The sequence below is a fragment of the Passer montanus genome, unplaced genomic scaffold (assembly GCF_014805655.1).
Source record: "Passer montanus isolate IOZ18808 unplaced genomic scaffold, ASM1480565v1 scaffold40, whole genome shotgun sequence".
Classification (NCBI taxonomy): domain Eukaryota; kingdom Metazoa; phylum Chordata; class Aves; order Passeriformes; family Passeridae; genus Passer; species Passer montanus.
This window is the reverse complement of record NW_024368819.1, coordinates 803570-827648: the sequence shown is the minus strand read 5'-3', so window position 1 is coordinate 827648 and position 24079 is coordinate 803570. Positions and strand designations below refer to the sequence as shown.

The 24079-nt window shown below is 45.0% G+C and overlaps 3 protein-coding genes across 7 annotated transcripts in view; 1 reads left to right on the top strand and 2 right to left on the bottom strand.

The window, feature by feature from the left end:
* MCM8 (minichromosome maintenance 8 homologous recombination repair factor) overlaps positions 1–4196 on the bottom strand; it is an 18217-nt gene extending 14021 nt beyond the window's left edge. Inside the window, exon 1 of the mRNA XM_039719078.1 lies at positions 2761–4196. Within this exon, the coding sequence (XP_039575012.1) occupies positions 2761–2784 (24 nt within the window). The 5' untranslated portion in view covers positions 2785–4196. The remainder of the gene's footprint in view (positions 1–2760) is intronic.
* TRMT6 (tRNA methyltransferase 6) lies at positions 7–12794 on the top strand. Of its 5 annotated transcripts, XM_039719080.1 has the most exons (11): positions 7–126; positions 1431–1558; positions 1948–2057; positions 4203–4294; positions 4382–4465; positions 5624–5748; positions 6984–7348; positions 7576–7661; positions 10687–10789; positions 10872–10958; positions 11798–12794. In XM_039719080.1, the coding sequence occupies exons 1-11, from the start codon at positions 32–34 to the stop codon at positions 11969–11971; spliced, it is 1449 nt and encodes a 482-aa protein (XP_039575014.1). In that variant the 5' UTR covers positions 7–31; the 3' UTR covers positions 11972–12794. The 5 variants fall into 5 exon arrangements, with proteins under 5 accessions (XP_039575014.1, XP_039575016.1, XP_039575015.1 ...); XM_039719082.1 differs by lacking the exons at positions 1948–2057; positions 4203–4294 and having other exon boundaries at positions 48–126; XM_039719081.1 differs by lacking the exons at positions 7–126; positions 1948–2057 and having other exon boundaries at positions 1428–1558.
* Positions 12795–13680: 886 nt separating this feature from the next.
* CHGB (chromogranin B) lies at positions 13681–22827 on the bottom strand. The gene is made up of 5 exons (XM_039719079.1): positions 22651–22827; positions 18954–18997; positions 17633–17726; positions 15158–16839; positions 13681–14041 (listed from the first exon to the last, which is right to left on the bottom strand). Exons 1-5 carry the CDS (start codon positions 22697–22699, stop codon positions 13958–13960), a joined length of 1953 nt encoding a protein of 650 aa, XP_039575013.1. The 5' UTR covers positions 22700–22827; the 3' UTR covers positions 13681–13957.
* Positions 22828–24079: the final 1252 nt, after the last annotated feature.

Sequence of the window (24079 nt, the reverse complement as noted above, 5' to 3'; positions counted from 1 at the left end):
CGGGGGCCCGGCGCGAGCGGCGGCGGCGGCCATGGAGGGCGGCCCGAGCGCGCGCATCCGTGAGGGCGACTGCGCCGTGCTCAAGCGGGACGAGGTCTTCAAGGCGGTGTCGGTGCTGCGCCGCAGGTGAGCGCCGCGCCCCGGCTCCCGGGGCCGCTCCGCGCCTCGGCCGCGGTCCGCGCCTGCCGCCCCCGCCGCTCTCGATGCGGCTGTGGCGGGGCCCCGCGGGGGAAGGGGGTCCCGGTGCCGGTGCCGCCGCGCCAGGCTGGAGTAGCGGCCCCGCGAGGCTCGTGTGACAGGCGGCGGGAAAGCTTTTAATGTTTTCTCGGTCCTTATGGCAAAAATCCCCCTTAAGGCCGGGAGATCTCCTGGCCGCACTGCCGTGAGACTCCGGGAGAGGTTCGGGGGCTCCGGCCGTGCCGCTGTCCCAGCGGAGCCCGAGCAGCTCGGCGTGCTCGCCGCGGCTCCGTGAAGCGCTAATGAGCAGTGTTAATTGCCCCGAGCGTGCTCAGCCGCCTTGCTGTGCAGCAGGATGCTGGCCAGCTGCGGTTTGGAGGGGGTGCCAGCAAGGGGCTCCCGAATTTCTCCCAGGCCCAGCAAGAGAGCGCCCGCAGCCCGGCAGGGAATGCTGAAGGCGCCGGGCACAGCCCGGGCTCTTCCCCGGCAGCCTTGTGGGCAATGGGGCCGGCTGTCTCATTCGGTAGGGTGGAGATTTAAAAGGTGCCAGGCTTGAACGGGACTGTTAGTGATGAGTATAATTTGCATAATTACGGCTCGTATTGGCAAGTTTTGATTTGAATGTGAGCGTGGCATAGATCCTGATACCTGTTTCATTTGCCAGATTGGTATTCCCAGGGATAGCAAGGCAGCATTTGTTGGTCAGCCTGAAAGCTTTGTGGATCCCATTTTTAGTGAAGGAAGATAAAATGCACACCTGCTTTGGTGCAATCACAATGAAAGGAATGAAAAAATTAATTTTTTTAATGAAACATTTCCAGGATTGCTGTCTGTTTTCTTCATAGTCTTTTGGCAAATGTTATTTCAGAGGAGCTTTGCAAAACACAGGACCATGCTCATCTTTTTGCTACTACTCTGCATGACCCAGCTTGGATTTAATATATTTCTGACTTTTTAAAAATGATGCTGTCAAGTGCCATAGCCTTATTGTATCTGTCATTTGAAAATTCTTTTGAAGTGGAAAGAAAAAGTTATTCCTATATGGTCTGTTTAAGTTCTTTGTTCTTTCCCTGACCAGTTTCAGTTTCATGTGGGCTTTGTGGTTAATTTCACTTTTTGTGCTTGTCCTGCTTTTTTTCTGGGATACAGATGAAAATGTCATATATAAAGCTATAGCTTAGGCTCAAGTATAGTGGGTTTCAGATACAACAAAAATAATGCTTTAAGTATTACTCACTTTTCTGTTATTTCAGAAAGATAATTTTTGAGAAGCAGTGGTTCTACCTGGATAATGCCATTGGACATATTTATGGAACTATGTTTGAAGTAACCAGTGGTGGAAACCTCCAGCCAAAGCAAGAGGTGGAAGAGACTACCACAGGTATCCCAGAGGATTGATAGCTGGAAAACTAGTTCAAATGAATTTGTTTCTTTGATGATACCAAAGAAATTGGGAAAGCTTTCTATTAATCATTTGTTAACTACATTCTTTCTGTCATAAAAGTGCATGGTTTTGTCTTGATCAGTGGTTTCACTAGTCCTGTAACAAATAATCTTTTTAATGTGGGAGAAAGTTTGAACCTGAGTCTGGGTGATTTTATTGACATTCAGTTTTACCTCACATATGACATTTCTTTGCTTAGGCTGTACTTTGCAAGGCCATGAAAATGTGTGTTTAACCACGAGAAATCTGCTTTCTGTGACACTAAAATCATGTGTTTCTCCCATTATTGGAGCTAGATTTTACAAATCTATATCCTTTTCCTTTAGAAACAAAGGAAGCAGGGACAGATAATCGTAACATAGTTGACGATGGGAAGTCTCAAAAACTGACTCATGATGACATAAAGGCTTTGAAGGACAAGGGTATTAAAGGACAGGTAAAAATAAGGTTTTGGTGTCATTTCTGTGCTACCTTGATGGTTACATTTTAGTTTCTGGAAAAGGGTATTCTTTTTATCTGTGCATAGATTTCAGTGCTTTTTCTTTGTTCATCTGGTCAAGTCTTTTTTTTTTGGTTCTACAAAAATGCTAAAGCTGTTTTCAGAGAGAACTTTATGTAAGGTTGGCAACTTTGTCAGAGGAGAGTAAAGAGTAAATTTTTGTGGCATCAGAAGTCATAACATAAAAAAGTACAGCTCACATAATCACCATTTAGTTTTGCTTGTGTAAAAGGTTCAAAACACTATTTCTCTATTACAGAGATATTAAAATTGTGCAATAATTAAACTGTCAAAGGTGTAGGAAAATATTATGGCCAAGCAATAAAGCTTTATCAAATAACACTGTGTAACAAATGTAGCACCAGTGTGGCTGTAGGCAGTGCCTGCCACACAGGGGTGATGCTGCTGCTTTATCTGTACCTGGGGAACTCAGAGTGTTCCCAAGAGATCTGTTCTGCTCTGTTAGAAAAGGGGTTGCTATTTAAGCCTGCACCTTTCATAAAGTAGGGGATCTTTTAAGCTGTCTTAAATTGTTACTAAGGCATTGCAGCCAGCTCTGTTCTGCAGAGGCTGTCAGGCACAATCCTCTCTGGTCTTTGGTTTACCCTTCCAATAAAAGCAGGAAATTGCTCATGCTTACCTCAAATTCATCTCCTGTTTGCATCTGGCTCTTTGGAGCAGTTTTTCTGCTTTTGCCTGCTGGGTCCAAGGAGTTTGGAATGGTTCTTCTGTTTCCATGGTTGTGCTGCTGGTTGTGTTATCTGTTGGAGAAGAAAGTGCTAATCAGGCTGACAGCTTTGATGGTTTTTGTTTTCACTATCCATGGCAGAAGATCCCTCTGACTTTCCTGTGTGTCCTCAGCAAGCCTGTGCCATGCATCTCCTGTGCTTTTATTAACTCTGCTTTCTGGACTGTCACTGAATATTCATTTTAAGCTGCATTAGCAGCAATAGATGTTATTCCTCCCTAAATGTCTGTTAAAATCTGAATTCCTGTTTGTGAACAGTGTGTCTTGGTGGTGCAGGACACTTCCCTGTTTCCTCACTGTAAATTTTACTGGAACATAAAAAAACCCCTACAAAACAACATAAACCAGGCACTGAATTTATTTTTTTCCTAGAATAAAGCAAAAAACAAAGAGATTCTGTTTCAAATAATTAATCACACATGTTAAGTGTTTGAAGGAATAATGGCCTGAAAAGCACAATAGGAAGTGAGGAATACTTACACCACTCTGTTATTTGAGCAGGTTTTTAAAGCACAGGGGGAGCTGCAGTGTCCAAATGGAAAATACTCCTTTTTTTTTCATTTGTCCCCTCCATGTTTCATAGAACCCATAATTTTAGCAGTTAAATTACTTGGATCACAGAACCCAAAATAGCAGCATTTTTGTTCTTGTGTTGCTGTCATGGAGACAAATGCCAAGCAAGGGGAGTCCTGTTGGATTGATTTGGTTTTGCTGGAGTGATCCCTCCAGCTGAAATCTGAAAGCATGAGAAAGAGTTGGGTTGGCAAAGGGTGGGGATTAGAACAGGGAGACCAAGAAACCAAAAACTGGAATTCTGGGTAGACCTGCGAGCTAGAGAAGGAAAAAAATCAGGAGGAGTATTGCAGGAAGTAATAAATGCTAAGGAGTTGGACATTGTGCAAGGAGTTGGTACAGTAGTGTGGCAAAATTTGTGAGACTGCAGAAATTATTGGAGTGAGGGACATGTCTGATGATTAACCAGAGCAGAGGGGAGGAACTACATGGAACAGGGAAAAAAGGTACCCTCAGAGATACTGGAATCTGAGAGACCCAAAGAGGGAGTTGGATTAAATGAAATATTACTGAATATTCTGGATAAACATTTTCATTTCTATGATTTTTATGCAAAACTATGTGATTAAATTCCTACACATAGTCAGTGTAATCCTGTTGGTTAACAGAGACTGACTTTGCCATTAGTGCCAGGAGATGTTCATGATATACATGCCTCTACTGGAAGAAAATATTTTCAGTGCTTGTTTAAAAAAATACTGTCTATGAAATGAATGACAAATAAATGCTAGCCATAACAAAAATGAATTGTCTCTTCCAAGGAAATAGTTCAGCAGTTAATAGAGAACAGTACAACATTCAGAGACAAAACAGAATTTGCTCAAGATAAGTACATAAAGAAGAAGAAAAAAAAGTAAGTGAATTTTAAAATGTGAAAAATACTTGGTAATTCCCCAAATTGTTGAGATTAAAATAAGACCATTACTATGTTTTTTTACAGATATGAGGCAGTTATTACAATTGTGAAACCATCCACTCGCATCCTTTCAACCATGTATTATGCAAGGGAACCTGGAAAAATTAAGTGAGTTTTCATTTTGTTTCTTTTTTCAAATGACAACAGAAAGATACTTCAATACTTTTCAAATACCTGCACTATACCAAAGAATGCAGTACTCACCTTTCTTCTCTTTCCCTTGAACATGAAGATTGTGACTTAATGGAAGATAATGTGATACCAAAAATGAATCAATATGGCAGCAAACAGGAGAGCTCTTTTGCATGCAGAGCCAGAATTCACCATTTCCCTGTCAACACCACCTTGCTAATTGCCCACACAGACAGAAGTTCCTTGATTTTCTAAGGTACCTCTTACCTGCTTTGGCTGGTGGCCACACATCTCTGTTTTCTGGCTCAGTAACAAGATAACCAGCCACTTACCACAGGCAAGAATTGTTGTCTTTAACGTGTCAGGGATTCAAAATCCTCAAATCTCCAGAGTTTAAAAACCTGTGGGTAACAATGGGGTCAGAGTCAGACGGGGCCATGACTGCAGGGATCAGGCTCTCTTTGATTTTCACTCACCTCACCTAAGAGATACATTGTTACAAACAGAAACAGTGGACTGATACATTTTTAAATGAAGGAATAGTACATCTAAGATGCTGGGATTGAAAATCTTCAAATACATGTTATTTAAAGCTTCTCAAACCTTTTTCCTTCTCCTTTCAACATCTCTGCACTTGGCTGCTTTTTACTGTTGAAGATTAGTTGTAATTTGTGTAGCTGTCACTGAGTCTCTTCAGTGCACGTGCTGGGTTTTGATCCTGGGTTCCAGGTGATGCTGGCTCCTGCAAAACAGGTGAAAACCACAAGGGATTCATTATTGCATAGGAAATGCATCCATACCGTTTGTTCTTTACAAAGCTGACATGCCAGAGAAAAAAAACAAACAAAAGGTTGAAAAAATACTTTCTCTGACTGGCACAGCACAAGATGTCCACTTTGCTATGGGCAGCCCACTGCATATCCTGCTTTTGTTTTTCCTGGCTGATTTCTTGTTGGCTCCAGTTGTAGTTCTTCATTATCAGATGTGTAATTATAAGTTTCTGTGTGGTGACTCTGAAGATCACTGATGCTTTTTTTGAATCTACCTGTAATCCAACTTTTTTGGCAGGCTCCTGGGCTAGTAGGCAGCATCTGTGAGCAAACTGATGTTTGTGAAATGCCTCTTGTCTTCCAGCCACCTGAGATACGACACCCTGGCTCAGATGCTGACCTTGGGAAACATCCACGCTGGCAACAAGATGATTGTCATGGAGACGTGTGCAGGCCTGGTGCTGGGGGCTGTGATGGAGAGAATGGGGGGTGAGCTGCACCAAGGGCATGGAAATACACACCTGTGGGACACTGCTGAGAGCAGCACTCCAAAGTGCTTCCTCAGCTTTTGAAATTTAGTCTTACCACCACCAGGATTCAAGGAAAAATTTGTTTTTCCAGTGGGGAAAGTTTTTGCATCAGTTGGAATTTTTTTTCCAGTACTTAAAAACATTTAAAAAAAGATAATTAGATTTGATGTAATTGTTTATATACTTAATTTTTATTAAATTTATAGCATTGTATGTAGATTTGTTTTAGTTCCTCTCTTAGCATTATGACAGATCAGAAAAAGCTGTAAAGAGCTTGTACAGAGATTCTTCCCAGACACCTGGAAGTCCAGGAAAGTGAATGGCAGAAAACAGGAATAGTGCCACTGGAATTCTGACAGCACTGGAAATGCTGCAGCTCCTCTTGTTCACTGCATCAGATTTAGTGTGTGTTTTGAACGTGTGTGACATTTCCTTCAGCATATTCTAGGAGAAGTTTGACTCTGATTTATCTTTGAAACTCAGTTACCAGTTTCATTATTCTAAGCACCAGGTAGAGGTGACAATTATATTCCAGAAGCCTGGAAAGGCAGGAGGTGATGTGATGTGCACACAGATGTGCTGTCTTTGTCTGGGAAGCTCACAGGCAGATTGTATCTAATTTACTTCAAGAAGTAGCCCTATGGCCGTAAAAACAATTTCAGTTAACTATTGGGAAGATATTTTTTGTGTGTTTAACATCTCACAGCTCTTCCTTTAGGGCCTGGATATTCTTTGGGCCCTTTAGGGCCTGAAGAAATTCTTTGAGGCTCTTTAAATTTTGGGTTTTATCCAAGCAACTCCTTTAATAAGTAATGGAAACTGTACAATTTTGCCTTTTAATTATTTATTAAATTAGCTTTTTCTAGCAATTTGTCACTGCTTATGTGAGCTAATGGCTCATATATTAGAAGACAGCAGCTAATGTTAGTTTCTGAGCTAATCCTAAGTACATGTTTAATACACAAATATTCCATGGGTTACCTTGTCCTTTTGCATTTCAGTAATTGTGCTTTCAATAAAGGTCTTCTACCTTGAGGCATATTTCCACAGCTTGTTAAATTTGATGGTTTGATTAAGAGAGGCAATTTACTTCCTGTTTCTTAAATGGACCCTTCATTTAAGCTTTTTAGGAAGAATTTTAGATTTGTAAGAATTCTGGCTTTCCAATGTGTTTTGATTCTTTCCCTCCCACAGGCTATGGATCCATCATTCAGATGTACCCAGGAGGGGGACCTGTTAGAGCTGCCACCAGTTGTTTTGGATTTCCCAAACCTTTTTTTGATAATCTTCATGAATTTCCTCTCAGCAAAGTGCAGAGTCTCCTGTCTGGGACATTCAGTACAGAGACTCTGCCTGCAGAGCCTGAGGAGAATGCACTGGTGGAAGAGGAAAGCAATGGCTTGAGTGAGGAGAAACAGACTTCCCTGCAGGAAACAGAGGAGGAACCTGCTACTGAAGCACCTATGGAGATCAATCCAACAGAAGAGCAAGACACGATGGACATTAATGCTGAAGATGCAGAGTTTAAAGAGAACAAAGAAAAAGAAAATAAAGAAAACGTAAGAATATTTATTGTGGCTGTTCAGGTTTCACAACATCTGTGGACATAAAATTCTGCTGTCTGATTCAGCCCTGCTGAAATGCAGCTTAGTCAGGTGTTTAGGTGGAACTCTGGTTGTCTTCTGTCTTACATTAAGATTCAAAAACCCAAAATGCAGTCCAGGCAATAATGATTTGATAAATAATTACCAGTTAAAGTGCCAACTGTTTGTTTTGTTGTTCAAAGGTTCGGGAAAAGCAAATAAAACAGTGGGAGAGAAGGAAAAAGCTGAAAGAAGCTGCTGCTTTGCTGAAAGAGAAGAATGCTGATGGGTGAGTCTGCCTGGGGCTGTCATAGTTTGGGAATGGTGTTCCCAGTTTAGTGCTCCCACTGAAACATCCCAGACCACGGGGGCCGTGGGATGGAGCAGAGAACTGGGGGCACAAAAGGCACTGGTGGAGATTTTTTCTTTCATTTAAATGGCTTGAAATTATCTAAAAGACAACTGAATATGAGCAAATATTAAAAATGAAAAAAATGTGTCCAAAGAAAACCAGAACCCAGGTAGAATCTAATTCAAAATTACTCCCAAAAAATAACAGGATTCTAATTAGCAAAGTAGAACCTGAGCTTTTAAGTTCATTAAAGTGGAACTAAATTTGTTGTTCTGTTTTTTTTTTGTTAGTTTGTTTTTAGAAACTAATTTCCTTTTTACACAGGAAAAAACATAACTTTATTTTACCTGCTTCAGCCAGGATCAGATATTCCAGAGGAACAAATTAGCACAAAGATTTAATATCATAAATTTAAAACAAATACAATCAATATATTCCTAGAAATTGAGCTCCAAGATAGTGTAACAGCATTTGGTGGGTGTGACTTTTTCACCATGCTCTTAGCAAATGCTGAAGTGATTCAAGTTAACCAGGTAACATTAATTTAGTTAATTTAATAACATATTAATTTTTTTTCCTCCAAAGAATATTGGTTCACTGGAAATGAAGCTGTTCTGCTTGAATAAATTTTACTGCACATTTACTGGTTATTTTCAAGTGCTTGTATATATAATTTTTGGGTTTTACTACTATGAAATGTTTTAACTCATGCTCCTTCATATACCTCATGTAGCATATTTAAGTGGTAGAATTTTTAAACATGCAGAACCAGGTAATTCTGTGTTCTCTGAAGTAGTAAAGTGCTCAAGGAGGTTTGTAAAAAGCTCTGCATGTCTGTCTGGCAGTGCCTGTGACCATTGAGCTGCTTGAATAGTGGCAGTGTTTGGGTCTGGTTTCACTGCTGTGTGCTGCACCATCACTGTAATTAATGTCTGTGCATGATCTGGCAAAGGCAAAATTAATGTTTGACTTCACATTTCCTTCCGTGTAAAACAGCACATTCAGTTGTTGATTGAGTTCAAGGAGGCCCATTTAGTATTTGTCTCTTGTTTATTTGTTTTCCATCACTTTTATCCTCCTCTTGTCCTCTGAAATGCATGAAAGCTGTAACAAATGACATTCCTGAAGGGATGAGTGATTCCTGGCTTTAGGAAGGCTCCAGCAGGATGGGGCTAAACAGAATTTATGGTGCCTGAGAGCACTGTCCCAGAGGGCTGATCCCCCTTCCTCAGTCATCTGCCTTTTATAGGCACTGCTTCTTGAGATCAGGAACCACAGAAAACTTGGCATGGAATAAGGAAATGCTTCAAATTAAAGACTAGAAACAGACAGGGAAAATAAGGGTTCAGGGATTTTTTTGCGGGAGAGAAACAGGGAAAGGATAGGGAAAAAGGTGCTTAACATTGGAGGTAGGGAGAAAGTCCCAGTCTTTCTGGCAGAGTAGAAAAAAGCTGTTCATTAGGTGAAGGTGGGTACCAAATTCAGGTACCTGAATTTAACAGTATTTATTACTGAATGTAGAAGACACCATTCCAGTTAAATTTCTACCTTCTGTGCTGCTGTGTGGTCAAACATTGTTTGTCCTGGATCTGTTGGTTCAATTCCTTTCATGAGAGTTCAGGTCTGATGTTAGGCCACTGAGGGGAAAAAGGAAGATGTTCATTGGGTATTTGGTATTCTTTTAAAGAAGACTTTAGAGATAGACTATTCCATTTTCCTGACACAGTGGAAGCAGAAATTTGTTCATAGGCATGCCAAATGTTTGGAATTAGACCATCTCCCTCCCTCTGCCCCTTCCTGCTCCCCCCTCACCCACTGCATCCATTTTGTGCCTGGCCAGGCTCCCTGCTGGCAGCAATCTGTGCTGCCATATGAAAGAGCAGCATTTGATTTTGCCCTGTCTCTCAGCCCTCACCTCCCTTCCTGGAGTCTGGCAGAGCCCCTGGCAGTGCCAGTGCAGCATTCCAAGGCACAGGATGAGTCTTTCCTTTGTGATCTGCTTGGTTCATGATGGAGCACAATTCCTTTGAGGTTTGCATTAGAAGTAAATGGTCTGCGAGGCCGTGGCTGGCAAACAACCAAAGTGGGAACAATTGAAAAAGAATTGTCTCATCTTCTTACCTCTGTTGTATTTAAAAAATTGAACATCAGTTTTTACCTCCCTTTTGCCAGGCAAGTTTAACTCTGCTCCAGAGCTGTACATTGCCCTGGAGAACAAATGTTTATTGATGGGGCATCTCAGTAGTCTCTGTACACTGTGAAGGAGTTTAATTAGCTCCTTTTTTCTGCACAAGCACAACTTGATAGCTAATTAACTTATTATCAACCATTTCTTGCAGTGTAGTTCAGCAGTGACTTTCTGGATTAAAACTGGAGATAGTGGTAGAGAATCTCCACCATTTGTAGATCCAAGTTATTGTGTGATGTTAAAATGAAGACGGAGAGTAAAATATGAAGGCTTTAGATTGTCAAGGACATAGTTCCTTTTTAAAAGGTTTTTAGTTGCCTTTTAAGGATTTGTTCTCGCTTTACATATTCTTTTTATATAAAACTATTAAAAGAAGACTACTTAGTCTAAAGAGTCACGACTGAGGTTACATTCTAAGCAACATCTGGCAGTCACAAAACTTAAATTGTATTTGGAAAATGGTCTTGGGGCAGAGCAAGCAACATGAAATTTCTTAGACTGTAAGAATTATTGTGGAGCCCGACACAGCTGAAGTGAGTGCTCCTGCAATGCATTTAATATTCAGCACTTTGGGGAGCAGTGCTTCAGCCTTTTAATTACACCAGTAGGAAGTAATGATCTGTTTTTACATTTGGGGAGTTGTCAGAGCAATGAAAACATGCTGATGAGACACTTCTAAGCTGTAATTGATTGCTGTGCTAAGTAGGAGGAAATGTCACTAGGTGAGCAGGTTTCAGAAGCAGAAAACTAATGTGCATGAAACTTTTTTTACAGCTTAATTGTAGCCAGCAAGTTTCATCCCACACCCTTGCTACTTTCTTTATTGGAATTTGTTGCTCCTTCGAGGCCTTTTGTTGTCTACTGCCAATATAAAGAGGTAAATGGGGATGTTACTTCAGCTGTTACAGTTCAAGCTTGGTTCCATTCTGCTATGTAACCTCCTCTTTGGTTTTTCTAAGCCATTATTAGAATGTTACACCAAGCTGAGAGAAAGAGGTGGAGTCATCAACCTGAAACTGTCTGAAACATGGCTACGGAACTACCAGGTAAGGATGGCAGTAGGAGCTGCCAAAACCATGGGAATTCTGGGGAGCAGAACCTTCCCTGAAAACAGGGGGGAGGTGGGACTGACTGAAACAATGTCTCAGCTCAGGCATTTGCTCTACCCTAGAGTGTTCTGCAGAGCTTTAATGCTTCACTGTCACCGTTTCCAATGGAAAGACTTTATTTTCTTGCATTTTATTAAACGTTTGCTGAAATAGTTGTAGGAGAGTGGCAGGGTTAATAATTCCTAGACGTCCACACAAGGTGGGCCTGACCAGGGGTCCTGTGTGCAGGTGCAGTGTCCTGGCCACAGGTAAAACCTCTGAGACCTGCAGTGACAGTCAGGCAAGGAGGAGGCACAGCTGGAGGGACAGTCCTTACACAAAGGTATGCTGTGGCTGCAGAAAGGTGACAGGGACAGAACTGGAAATCACAGAATCCCTTCAGGCTGCTTTGTGCAGCAGCTGTAGCTTCTTGCAGAGTACCTCACTTCTGAGCACATCGTGGCACTGTCATGGGCCTCAAACCTTGCTTTATAATATATATATATATATAATAAATATCTATAGAAATAAATATATCTTTTTTGCTGGCAATGCCAGGAAGAAGTAATGGGTGAGGCAGCAGTTTGTTATTATGGATTTCTACAACTGGATTCTCCTCTGCAGCTACTTTAAAGATAAATACACTTCCCAAATGGCTGTTTGTTGTTGTGGCTGGGAAAAAAATTTAGATCCTGTCCTGTAAGCTGAAATTACTCAACATGATGTGCACACACAGAGTGGATTTTTACAGGTGCTGGTTGTGGGGTGTGATTTGTTGTTGTTTGTTTGTCTTAAAGGTTTTACCAGATCGCAGCCATCCCAAGCTGACCATGAGTGGGGGTGGAGGGTACCTCCTGTCTGGCATCACTGTTGTCTTGGAGAAGGGCAAATCTGATTCCAGTAACTCAGAAGCACTGAAGATGGAAGAGCCGTCATCTAAAAGATGCAAACTTCAAGACCTTCCTTGTTAACATTTGGAGAGTGACTCATGGTTTAGATCTCAGGATTTTAGTGAAATAACAAGTCCCTTCTGTGCTGTTGGCAGCACAGGGCTGTGCCTGTCGTGCATCTGTCAGAGAAAGCAGCAGAACTGCAGGAGAGGGAGGACTCACATGCTCCTGAGCAGTTCACATCATCTGAATGTCAAGGAAAACCCTTGGGAGCAAACATCCCACTGAACTCACAGCAACTTCAAGAGGGAGAGAAGATCAAGAGAAGACAAAGCCTCAGAGCAAGCATTCTGTTTGTTTGCGGCCAAATCTGAGTATGAGGTAGTTTTTAAAAAGGTTGAGTTGGAATCAACACATCCAGCTTAGCTTTCCATTCTCCCAGAAGGCACCAGAGGCTTCTCCTCAGGATTCCATGTGGTGATCTGCTCCCACTTGGGACACAGAGCTCAGCTCTGTTCAGTGATTTAACAAAGTAGAACAAACAGGAAAAATCATACTTTTTGTTTTCCAAAGGAACAGTAAAAAGAGAAATCTAATAATAGAGACAACCCCATGCTTACAGCATGACTCCACATTTTTCTGAAAAAAATACAGATGAGAAAGTGCATGTTCTTAAAATTAAAATACTAAATATTTAAACAATGTCTCTATTAATATTGTCTGTCATTTTCCAAGACATTTTCTGAGAGTTGCTGTATGTTTTTAAGATATTCCTATTTTGAAAACTGCTGTATGTATATTTATTTATTCTACTGTTAGATCTTTCAGATGTTGGGCTTTTTTTATTATTTTTTTTAACTTTGCATTTGCCATTTCAATTAAACTACAGGGTGTTTTCCCTAAAGAGATTTATCTTTTTTCTTACCTTTCCCTCTTTTTGGAAATAAAAAGGTCCAGCATAGGCTTTAGGAGGCCAATACTCAGTGGGAGCTCGTAGGGCCTGGAGGGCTTGGCCTCCACTCTGGAACCCCCTCATCAGTGTCTGGACTGACTGCACAGAACCTGGAGCTTTGGGATCAAGTGCTGAGACTTGATAGAGCTGTAAAATTCAGTATTTTGAGGAGAGTAATGCTCTTTTAGGGCAGCCTTAGCTGAAAACAGGGGTTGTATTTCATGGAAAGAAGCAGTTTTAAGTTTCCTCTTGGGAGAACAGGTACACTACATCTGCAGGTTTTATCTACATTTGACTTTTATGAACTTCCCAGTGTTTTTCTACTTTTTGGGAAGTTCTCTCTTTTCTTCTCCTCCCTATGTGAACAACCCATACAAGGAGAGGATGCAGATTTCACCATCTCTTCATTCTAGATGGCTGCTTATATTACATACTGTGACAATAAAAAACAATATGGGAAAAACATATTTGCATAATAGATCAGTTTGAGAAATAAACAATGTTGGAACACATGAGGAGTGAATTTGGATCAAAACCAAACTGGCTGCATTTCACCAGCAGTGACACTGACACAGTCTCAACACCAAAGCCCAGTTTTCAAATGTGCCAAAATCCTTGTAAAATGCTGTGAAAATGAGGAAGGAAGCAAGAGATAAATGACTATTGAGATTTCAGATTCCTTCTTCCCTCTCATGCTCATGCCAAGTGGCAAACAAAATGCACAGATGGGCTCCTTGTAACTTTTAAGAGAGTGGTGCAGCACCACTGTTCTGTGCACAATCTACACCTGATCCAGCTCACTCAGATCACCCCCTCAGCCACATGAACAAGGAGAAGGTTTGGTCCAAGATCAATGGTTTTTATTATTGCAAACTCAGACAAATATATTCCTGAAGAACACTAACACAATTATCTCCAAAAGCATATTAAAAATACCTGCCCACATGAAAGGTTATGTTACTAAAATTCATGCCATTCAGGTCTTAGGAGCATAACAGCAAATTAAAGACACTTTCAGCTGTGTAAATCACTACACAAGAGTGGACAGTGAATAGAATTTCCTGGGTTTAGGGCAAACAACAATCCAGTGGCAGTGACTTTACCACAGGACACCTTCAGCCTCTCCTGAGGCTGTTGATCTTCTCTGCTATGTTCTGCAGCTCCAGATCCATGGTGGCCAAGTTTTCCAGCTGCTTTTCCTGTGAAAACAGAGAGCGTTTCACACATCGTTGTTAACGCTGGGAAATGTTTTGTTCCATGGAAGGGAGAGGAAAGGCCATTTCTGAGGCAGATTCTGTCCTGCCACTTCCCAGTCCCTGAGCAGAGCGGGTGTTAACAGCAGTGCAGCAAAGACTTGGGAGATTGGTGAAATTCCCTGCTTGGGACCGAACGTAGGCTGGGGAAAGCATCAAAATTTTAATTGTGAGAGCTGGCCATAATTACAGCCTCATTTTTGTATATTTAAAGCACCATTACCCTCCATTGGGTGGCCTCCTGCCATGTCACAGCTGCAGGTGCTGTCCCTGGGGAGTCCCACAGCCAGCAGAGGGTGCAGTGAGGGCACAGCTCCACAGGCACAGAGAGCAGGAGAGGCTTTCCAGCCAAGCCCGTACCAGGATGACTTGTAAACACCAATTAACAGCTGTATAAATCAGTGTCCAGCCTCCCCTGCTCCCAGCACAGCTCTGTGCAGTGCACAGACAGTGACACACACCAGGAGGACCTGGCTGATGGGAGCTACCTGATGGCTGTAGGCTCAGTTTTCCTGGATCCTGGAGCAGAACAAAGTCCAGCAAAAAGAAGAGGATTCACTATGTATGAACTACACACAGGAACTGGACTTACAGGTGCAATGCAGGTTCCGCTCTGCAATTCCACCTGGGAAGTCCACGAGCAGCTGATTTCCCTCTCAACACCCAACTCACTTTTCAGCTCGGTATTTTGAACAATCCGCCAGCCCAAGTGGTGCTTGCCAGTTTCCTCTCTGCCCCTACTGCAATGGGGCAGCAAAACCTTTGCTGTATCCGTTTGTAGAGCCTCAAGGGAGAGGCAGGACCCAAGAGGAACAAAATCTTTCCCTTCCTGCCTTGCAGCAGACAGGAGCTGTGTCTTTACGCCACAAACTGTGCCCTGGGGTAGTTCAGCAAACTCAAAGTTCCACTGTTCAAAGAAAGCAGATTTTTAAATCACTGAAGATCTACTCACACCTTAACTGTGACTTAGTCTTGTTTGTATTTTTCCATGCAGTTTCCCAGCTGCCTTGGGAATGGATTGGGAAGTGTGTTTCCTTTTGAGACAAACTGCTGAGCACTTACCTCCTCTTCCGTCAGGGGCCTCTGGCTTAGGCTCCTTCTGTCATTCCCAGCCACGTGACGCTTCTTCAGGTCTTCCCCAGAGCTGTACAGCCCTGGCAGTTCAGCTGACTTCTTCCTGTAGTTCAGAAGTTGTGCGAGTTGATCCATCTTCTTGTACTGCCTTTCCACATCGTATCTGTTCGTTTTGCCAGGGTTCCTCTTCTCGCTGCGCCTGTGCTTCAGAGCATTCTGGATCTGCTTTTCTGACCACCACTCGTAGTCATTGTATTCAGGGAAAAGGCTCTTCTCACTCAGGGCAGGCCTGCCTTCCTCCCTGCCCTCCAGAAGCTGCTCCCCTGCACCGTCCCTTTTGTCCAAGTGCCGGCTTTTCCACCACAGCAGTGGGTAGAAAGGCCTGTAGGATGCTGCAGTTCTCTTCTCTTTCTCGGCAGGGAGATGGCCTCTGTACTCTTCTCTCTCTGCAAACCTTTCCTCCTCTTCATCTTCCACCTGGTCACTGCTGTGATGCTTCTTTTCCACCTCCTCCTCCTCCAGGCTGTCCTCAGTGCTGTAGTGCCTGCTGGCCTGTCCCTTGTGCTCTCGAGCCTTCTGGGACCCCTCCTGTTCCCTGTTCCCCACGCGGGCTCTCCCTCCCACACGGCGCTGCTTCTCCTCGCTGACGTACCTGGCCAGCTCCTCCTCGTTTCCATCACCAAGGTACATCCTCCCCCCAGGACGGTGGGATCCATTGTGCTGCCTCCTCTCCTCATGCCACTTCTCACTGCTCTCCTCACTGTGGTGGTGCCTCTTGTTCTCCTCTTCCCTGCTCTCCTGGCTCTGCTGCCAGCTGTCCCTGTGCTCCTCACTGCCCTGCTCTGCAGGCCTCTCCCCCTGCAGCTCCTCGGGCCCATGCCTCCCAGGAGAGCCACCCTTCTCCTCAGACTCTTCCTGATGTTTCTGTCGGTGCTTCCACTGCTCCCAGAGATTGGCCTCCCCTGGGTGTGATCCCCCTGCTGGCTCCCCCCTCTCCCCACCATGGCCCCTCTTCTCTTCATAGGAGTCACCCGCCCTGTGCTTCCCATGGTAACCTTTGCCTTTGAAGGATTCCTTTCCCTCCTCTCTTTCTTCACTCTCCTCAGATTCTTCACGCTCCTGCTGGTGGGAGAAACCACGTTCCTGAGACTCATGGTGGAATTTCTCACTCCTTTCTTCCTCTCCCTCTTCATCTTCCCGAATTTGTTTGGAAGGGCTCTGCATTCCCTCCTCCACGTGCCAGTCGCCCCTGGGGCTCTGATCATTCCCACCACGGAACTCGTCCATGCTCATGCTCTCAGAGTGGGACTTCTTGGTGAGAACAGCAGCTTCTACATTCTCACAACACTTGCCCTCTTTGCTTTCCTCTTCACTGTGGTAATTCCTCTCCTCCACTCTCCCAATTTCCTGGTAGTGCTTTTTTTCTTCCGTGTGAAGTGTCTCATCCTGAGCAGGAGTGTGGTGTCCAGCCTCCTCCTCCTTGCTTTTACCTTCCTCATGAGCAAGTTTCTCCTCATCAACTCCTTCCACGTACTTTTTAGATTCCTCTTCTGCCTGCCTTTGTTCTTTCTCCATGCTCCCAGTAGGATGTTTTTCAGCCTCTGCTGGGTCTTTGGGATGCCTCACTTCAGGCTGTTCGTTTTCGCTTCTCTCTCTGTCATTTTTATCACCTACAATAACAAAAGCAACATCATGGAGTAATCCAACCCTCCACTGAAGTGTTATTTCAAAGAGATGACTGGCTTCCCAAAGTACCAAGGAAATTAGGACAGAACTGATTTCTTAATTCTGCTTTCAAAAATCATTAGTTTGCCACTGTTTTGTATCCTTGCCTGGAAAAGGATTAACTAACTAATTAACTCCACTTAATTAGGCATTTTACAAGTTCCCCTGGAATTTCCAGAATAAATTTCCTTCTTTGGCTTTTTTGTGATCACATTTTTAGTACTGAGTCAAGCTAGCTCTCATTCCCATTAAAAATCAATAGGATCTGGAGCTGTGTTCAGTTCTTTGAATGCCAGACCAGGCCCATCACAGATGCTTATTCACAATAAAAAGACAACCATTTATTCCAAACTACCCAAACCCACCAGGGATTCTTTTTAGAAAACTTTAAATTTTTTTTTAAAAATTGACTGAAAAAAAAAAATCAAAGAAATCTGATGCCTTGCAATAGTTATGCTTCATCTTCTCAGGCTACCTAAAGACTTTGTCAAGTCCTCAGACTGTCCAGGTGGCTCAAGAAGGGAGCCACAAGCGTCAGGCAAGAATCCCTGAGAATTCCCAGGTCAGGCTGTTTGTTCCCTGAGCGAGACACACTGAAGAGAAGGAAACCTGAATCCTGGCACTGAAATTTGGAGGCACCAGTTTCACACAGGCTGAAGTAACAGTTCACCAGCTCCAACACCAGAGAGAAACCATGCACCAAATTCCTTTCCTAACTTCAGAAAATGTTGTACTTACCCTTCTTCAGGATTTCTTTGCATTCAGGATTAATGGGGGGTGCATTTGGCTTAGAGAGAGCATTGGACAGAACCTCCACAATGCACCGGGTTACCTGGAAGGGACAAAACAGGAGAGGAAATCCTCATGGCAAAAATGGAATTTGACTTCTGACCCAGCTGGCAGAAAAGCCTGTTGGAGATTAGAGTTCAGGCTATTATTAATGAGTTCTGAGTAATCCTGTACATTTGGGCTCTGCCCCTCACTCCTGTACCAACAGGAAGAGAACAGACAGGTCTTTTTATCTCCCCTTTTGTTTGCAGAGCTAAGGCGCTTCTTTTGTACTTTTAAAAATATTAAATACCCTACTCAGTACAAAGGAAAGTCAAACAACATGTGGTAACACACCCTATAAAATAAACAGACACAACACACACTCAAAGGATGAGGATTATCCTGCAGGATCTGTCCAAATGAGGATACTGCAAAGGCAGTTTGGACTGGCAATACACTAAAAGAGCTCCATATCCTCGGTAAGAGACACACTTCACACCTTTTCATGTGTCTGTGCTTTGAGTCCTGCCTGGTTTTTAGCACTGAGCGTTCAACTGGGTTGTCTGGAAGCAGAGAAAATGGATTGATTTAGGAAAGTCACACAATGTGCTCTGATTCTAAGCACTACCAAAGTTATCTCCTCTGCATAAAATGATTTTCAGGTGCTAAAGTCGATGGTGAGAACAAGTGCTCCTGTTTGCTGGGGGTACAAGAGCCCCAGGCTGACAATCTGTGGGGATGACTGGGAGGAGACAATGAAACATTTACAGAAGCATTTGTCTTTTAACTATTTCTGATTATTACCAGGTGTTTGCTGATCTAAATGATCATAGCAACAACCAGTGCAGGGGGTCTGGTGTCAGCTCTGGGAGCAGCTGATGGCATTTATTTAATCACACTGGGTAAAATATCTTCCCAAAGAAGGAGAGGAAGGACTCCATCAGTAAGTCTGTTACACAGTTGGTACCTGTAGATATTTCATCTTTCCCCTAAGCTGTCAGCACAATAACATGTACTGTGCAATATTTCAGATCACTTTTCAAGCAGCTGTACAATGCAGAGCTTCACAAGTACTGACACAAGAGCCAGCTCCCATTTCCACCAAACACACTGAGGTGCAGGCAGGCATCTCCTGACAGCTGAAGGCACTCTGAGTTCCACACCAGCCATCAGCTTTCTGAAAATTTACCCTTAGGAAAAAAAAATGAAACATTGTCCTGAGAGTTTAAAGAAATGGAGAACATATAACTGGTATTTTCTGAGGTTGGTTTGACAAGCAGCTACTCACCATTTCTTCAGTACGGTCTTTTTCCACTGGAACTGTGCTGGCACCTGGAAGAAAAACCAATTGTTAGAGATTCATTAACACAAGCATCACTGACAAGAATCCACAGTCAAATTGGTCTGATGAGGCAGCTTGGGTTTTGGGCTGGCTGTCAGCTAAACCATTCCACATTAAATCTTTCCTTATTTGGATGGAAGAGCCATGTAAAATTAACACAGCAGGAGAGAAGAGGTGCATGGTAACACTTGTAGCACTAAAACAATATACACCAAGAATAATCCCACCCACAAAAAATGCAACACCAAAGAAAGCCACGTTTAAATTCCAAAATTGAACTTTATTTCAAACCAAGTCCTTATGTAGTTGCACCTGTGTGATGGTTAACAAGTAAATCAAACCCAACAAGCAAGGCCTGTTTGCACCCCAAGAATCTTTTGGCTTCTTGGAGAAGCTCTAGGTGCACTCCTTGCCAACAGCAGACCATTCTTTAAGACTTTAAAGCAGCTACTGTCCCAGTCCTGCTGGAGAAATGTTGTCTCACTTGGAGGTGGCTCCTGCAAGGATGGAGAGAGCCAGAAGAGACAGAAAAATTGAGTGGTCCGTTATCATTCCAAGAAATAGGAAAATCCCCCTCAGTGGAAAGCTACTCTGGAAGGAAGCAGTACAACCCATCCCTCACTCTCTCTGCCCGGGGGACATGTGGGATAACTCACACCTCCTTACACCAATTCTAATGTACCTGGGCCAAGGAATTTGCTTTTGGAAAGAAGTGCTGCCAATAAAACCTCTGTGCTGCCTGATTTTGCCATCACTGCTGCAATGTCTCCAGCTGGTTAATGAGCTTGGCTGCTGTGTGTTGTTAATAAACTGTGTCAATTCCCATGCACCTGGAGATTTCCAGGAGTGAGGTTAAGCACCTCTGCCAGCTCACAGCAGTGTGTGGAAGCAGGGCCTGTGAATCCTGGCTGTGCAGCCTCCCACACGGGGCAGAATCACAGCACACACACACTTAAGGTGCAGCTCTGAAGTCCTTACACAGGTCCTAAATACAACTGGGAACTCTCTCTGGCTGGGTCAGTGACAGACCTCCTGAAACAGATGAACACACATGAAGATAAAGCACAATAGATGAGCACTTCATGGAGATAAAGGAGGTCAGTTTTACCTCTCAGCATCAGGAGAATGAGCACTGCCCCAAGGAAGACAGGAGCACGTAGCCTGACACTATTTAAAGCAACACAACCTTTTTATTTTCTGTGCTGGCAGAGGAAGCAGACATCCCCTGGAGCACTGACTCAGAGTGTAATAGCTGAGCATCATACACTAATAACTCCTGATATTTCTGTGCTCTCCCCCAAACACATATGCAGGGATGTGCTTCTCCAGCCCCCATCCCTTCCCTGCGTATACAAGTGCCATCAGAGAAGGGAACCCACACAAGGAGAGCACAGAAGGAATTCCCCTAAAATAGCACTGCATCCCTCCCCCGGAGTGCCAGGTGGTGTGTGAGGGGAGATGGTGCTGCTCAGAGCCAACCCTCTCCCCCATCGCTGGCGTTCAGAGCTGGCTGAGGCAGCTCCGGGCTCCTTGACTAACCCAGTATGTAAATGATTGTAGCAGATTTCCAGGCTGCTGCAGGCAGGAGGAGCAGCAGGCACATAAAGCGGGGCAGGAGACAAAACCCCTCCCACTAAAACAAGTGTTATTCTTAAAAAGACATTTGCTCAATCCCACAGGTGTTGGGGATGTTGTTCTTGCAGCAGGAGCTGCTCCCAGGCTCCACTCACTTGAAAGTATGAGCCCCTTCATGGGCTCTTTTTGGGGAGGCTCCTCTGCTCCTCCAGCCCCTGTGAAAACCTGACAGGCTCCAGGGCAAACATCTGATTTTATCCTTTGAGTGATGCAGCCACAGCACATCTCTATGAGTGACACCACGTGATGGGATAAAGTACAGAGCAGACAAACTCCTGGACATCTTTTCCCACTTCAGGCCATCCCCTGAGCACTGTCAGTGGCACAGGAAGACAAAGTCAGGTTGTACCCACTGTCTTTGCTGCCATTCAAAAGCTCCCAAGAGCTTGGTTAACAGTGAAAGTCAGCATGAACAAAGAGGGAGTATCATAACAACGTCAGAAGAACCAAATGGTATTGGACAAATGTCATATTAACCTGTCTGGAGAAACAGGATGAGCCTCCAATCCATGCCAGAGCCTGAAATAACACACTGAGGCAGCTGCTCTGCCAGGGCTGGGCCAGGAAGGCAGTGGGGAGCCAGCAATGCCCCACTTTACCCAGGTGCTGGCAGTGCCAGCCCACGCCAGCTGGCAAGAGCTCCCTTGGGGCACCTGCCACCTGCAGGTGCTGGCCAGCACGGCTGCCTCCCTCTCCACGTGTGCTCAGAGGGGTGAGGCCATCACCCTGACAGGACAGCAGGCTCAGGCAGCAGGGCACCCAGCCATGGCCCTGCAGGAGCACAGCAGACCGGAGCACGGCAGGGTTCCAGAGCAGGGCAGAGCCAGAGCACGTGCCAGCATGGAAACCTTGCACCTGAACACACAGCCAGAAACAAACCACAGCCCCACTAAGCAAAGCTGAGCCCTGGCTCTGCTTTGCCCTCCAGAACCAAGTCTGCCCAGGCAGTCGCTATCAGATTATTTGATTTTGCCTAAGTGCTGAGAGTTGATGAATATCATAAGAAATGATAAATGCAGGACAAATTCACACTATTTTTGCTTGCATCTCCAAGATTAGAACAGATCTTCAGGTGGGTCCCTGATGAAATCCCCACATGGCTTTGTTTCATCAGCGCAGATGACTCAGTGCAGTGTCATTCCTCATCAAAATGTCACAGTGTCTTCCTAGGCAGGATCACTGAAATTTAGGCATATTGATTTGCAGGAGTACTAGAAAGTTCTTGAAGTTAATGTTTAACCAGTTCAACATTTGAAAGCACGACAGCCACAAAGGATGTAAAGGATGTAAAGAAGTACCCGATCTGTTTGATGGCATAAACAGGAAAAAATATTTGGTAATAAACCCCCATAGAATCTATGGTATAAGTGTAGTGAGTTTCTCTGTGTTGGGGTCTCTTCCCCTCCATATTCCACCCTCCCTCTTTGAATTCAATGAAGGCACTTGAAGGCAGTCAACTTCCTGACAGTCTCTGTACAAGTCCCAGAAGCGTGGAGACTTCTAACAGACCTAAAGCCAAAATACTCAACCCAGAATGACACCGACTCTTTCAACCAGTGATGTAAGTATGCATAAAACACTATAGAGCCAAGCCACCACCTCATTCTATTGTGTTTAAGGTTCATTTCACCGTGGGGTTTTAGTATTTAATGCCGCGTGCAAAAAAATTAAACATCTTGATAGTTAAAGCCGCAGAGCCGCTACTTTGCCACCACCGCCCAGCATCCAGCACCGGCTGGCAAACACCCAGCAGCACCGCTGTACCGAAGCGGCACCGAGAAGTCTTTGTGCAAAGACGCTGCTCTGGGATAAAAATAAAGGCGGAGCTCTCGCCCAGCGCCATCCCCACCGCCCTTCCCGAGGGGCGACCCCGGGCTGCGGGTCCCGCACCCACCGCCGCCGCCCCGGAGCGAGCCCGTCCATCCCTGCACCGCTCCCCGCGCCCGCTGGGGCTGCTCCCGGGCCGTTCCCCGCCTTTCCCGGCGGGATGCGCCCTCGCCCCGCTCACCTGCCAGGGCGGCGGCCGCCAGGAGGGCGAGCAGCGCCGGCGGCCCCATCTCGGCCGGGCTGGGCTGGGCTGCGCTCGGCGGCTCCGGCGCGGTTTAAAGGCAGCGGGGGCGGAGGGGCGGGGGGCCCGCGGAGCTGCGTCACTGCGAGCCCCCGGGGGCGGCGCCGGCCCCCGCTCGGCCCCGCCGCCCCCTCCCTCCCCTCCCGGGCAGCGCAACTTTCTCCTCGCAGGCTGGGCAAGCCCCCGTCTCCCCTTCCTCGGCAACTACCGCAGCCGCCTTCCCCGTCCCCGACTAACACTTCCAAGAGCCCTGTACATCCTCCCGCCCCGCGAGGCTTCCCTGCTCTTTCTCCAGCCCAGAGGATGCGGTAGCATCCTTGTTCTTTCCCACCAAGAAGGGGATGCCGAGCCTGTACCGAAGGGAGGAGGTGCGGGAACCCATCCCTCTGAAACAGCTTCCACACCCTTTTCCGACCAAAGCCTCTTCAGGTGCTGCTGCAGCCTTTTCCTCCTGCGAGGCTTTTGTCCCTTCCCCTCCCCTCATTGCTCCCTCTCTCACAGCCTCCCCCCACCTCCTATCCAGTACAGCCAGACCCCGAGAACGACTGGGAAGTAATCCCAGTATTTGTGGCACCTGGGGAGCGAATGGCACGCAGTATTCCCCAAGAGTTCCACCAGGGAAATCACCGCTCTCAGCTTCCCTCTCCACAGGCAAACCTCTTATTTACTGTGATGATGCTCTGGGGAGCCAGAGGAAGTATACAGAGATCAGGTTTTACATTGTTTCCTTTAACAGCCCCTGCTGTCCCAATTAGTCCGTAGTGGAATAAAAAGCTTAAATGACAAGTTAAAACAAGGAAGTCTGAATGTTCCACTCAGTTCTCTTCAGAGCCAGGCAAAGACCAGAACTCCTTTTGGTTTTCATTAACCCTCAGAGGGCCATCTCAAATTTTAAGTTTTTTTACAGTTTTCTTTTTTGTTTGTCTTCAGAGCCGAGCAGATGGCCCTCTGACTGCCAGCGTTCCTGGAGGACAATGGATCTATACACCGAGCTGGCAGCTCCCTCTGTTATCATTCCGTGTGCCATTCTATTGTCCATTGACAATGGCAGGCTGCTACAGACACACAGCCTTTAAAGACAGAAAACAGGACACAAGCACAGGGCTCCAATCCAACTCACCAGCAGGAAGCAGGAATTCCAGCTCCATTTGAAGCCTGCTCCAGGAGACAGCCTAGAGGAGACAGCAGGAGGCCAAGCCAGACACCCTGTTCACCTTGCATTCAGTTTACCATTTCTGCAAAGTGACAGAAGCCAGCCACCTGGCCACCATGGAAGACAAACCACCTGCAACATCTCCCAGTCTCCCTCCTGCATGCTGTTCTGCACTGCCTATGCCAGCCCCATCTCCACAGGCAGGTGCTTCTTTAA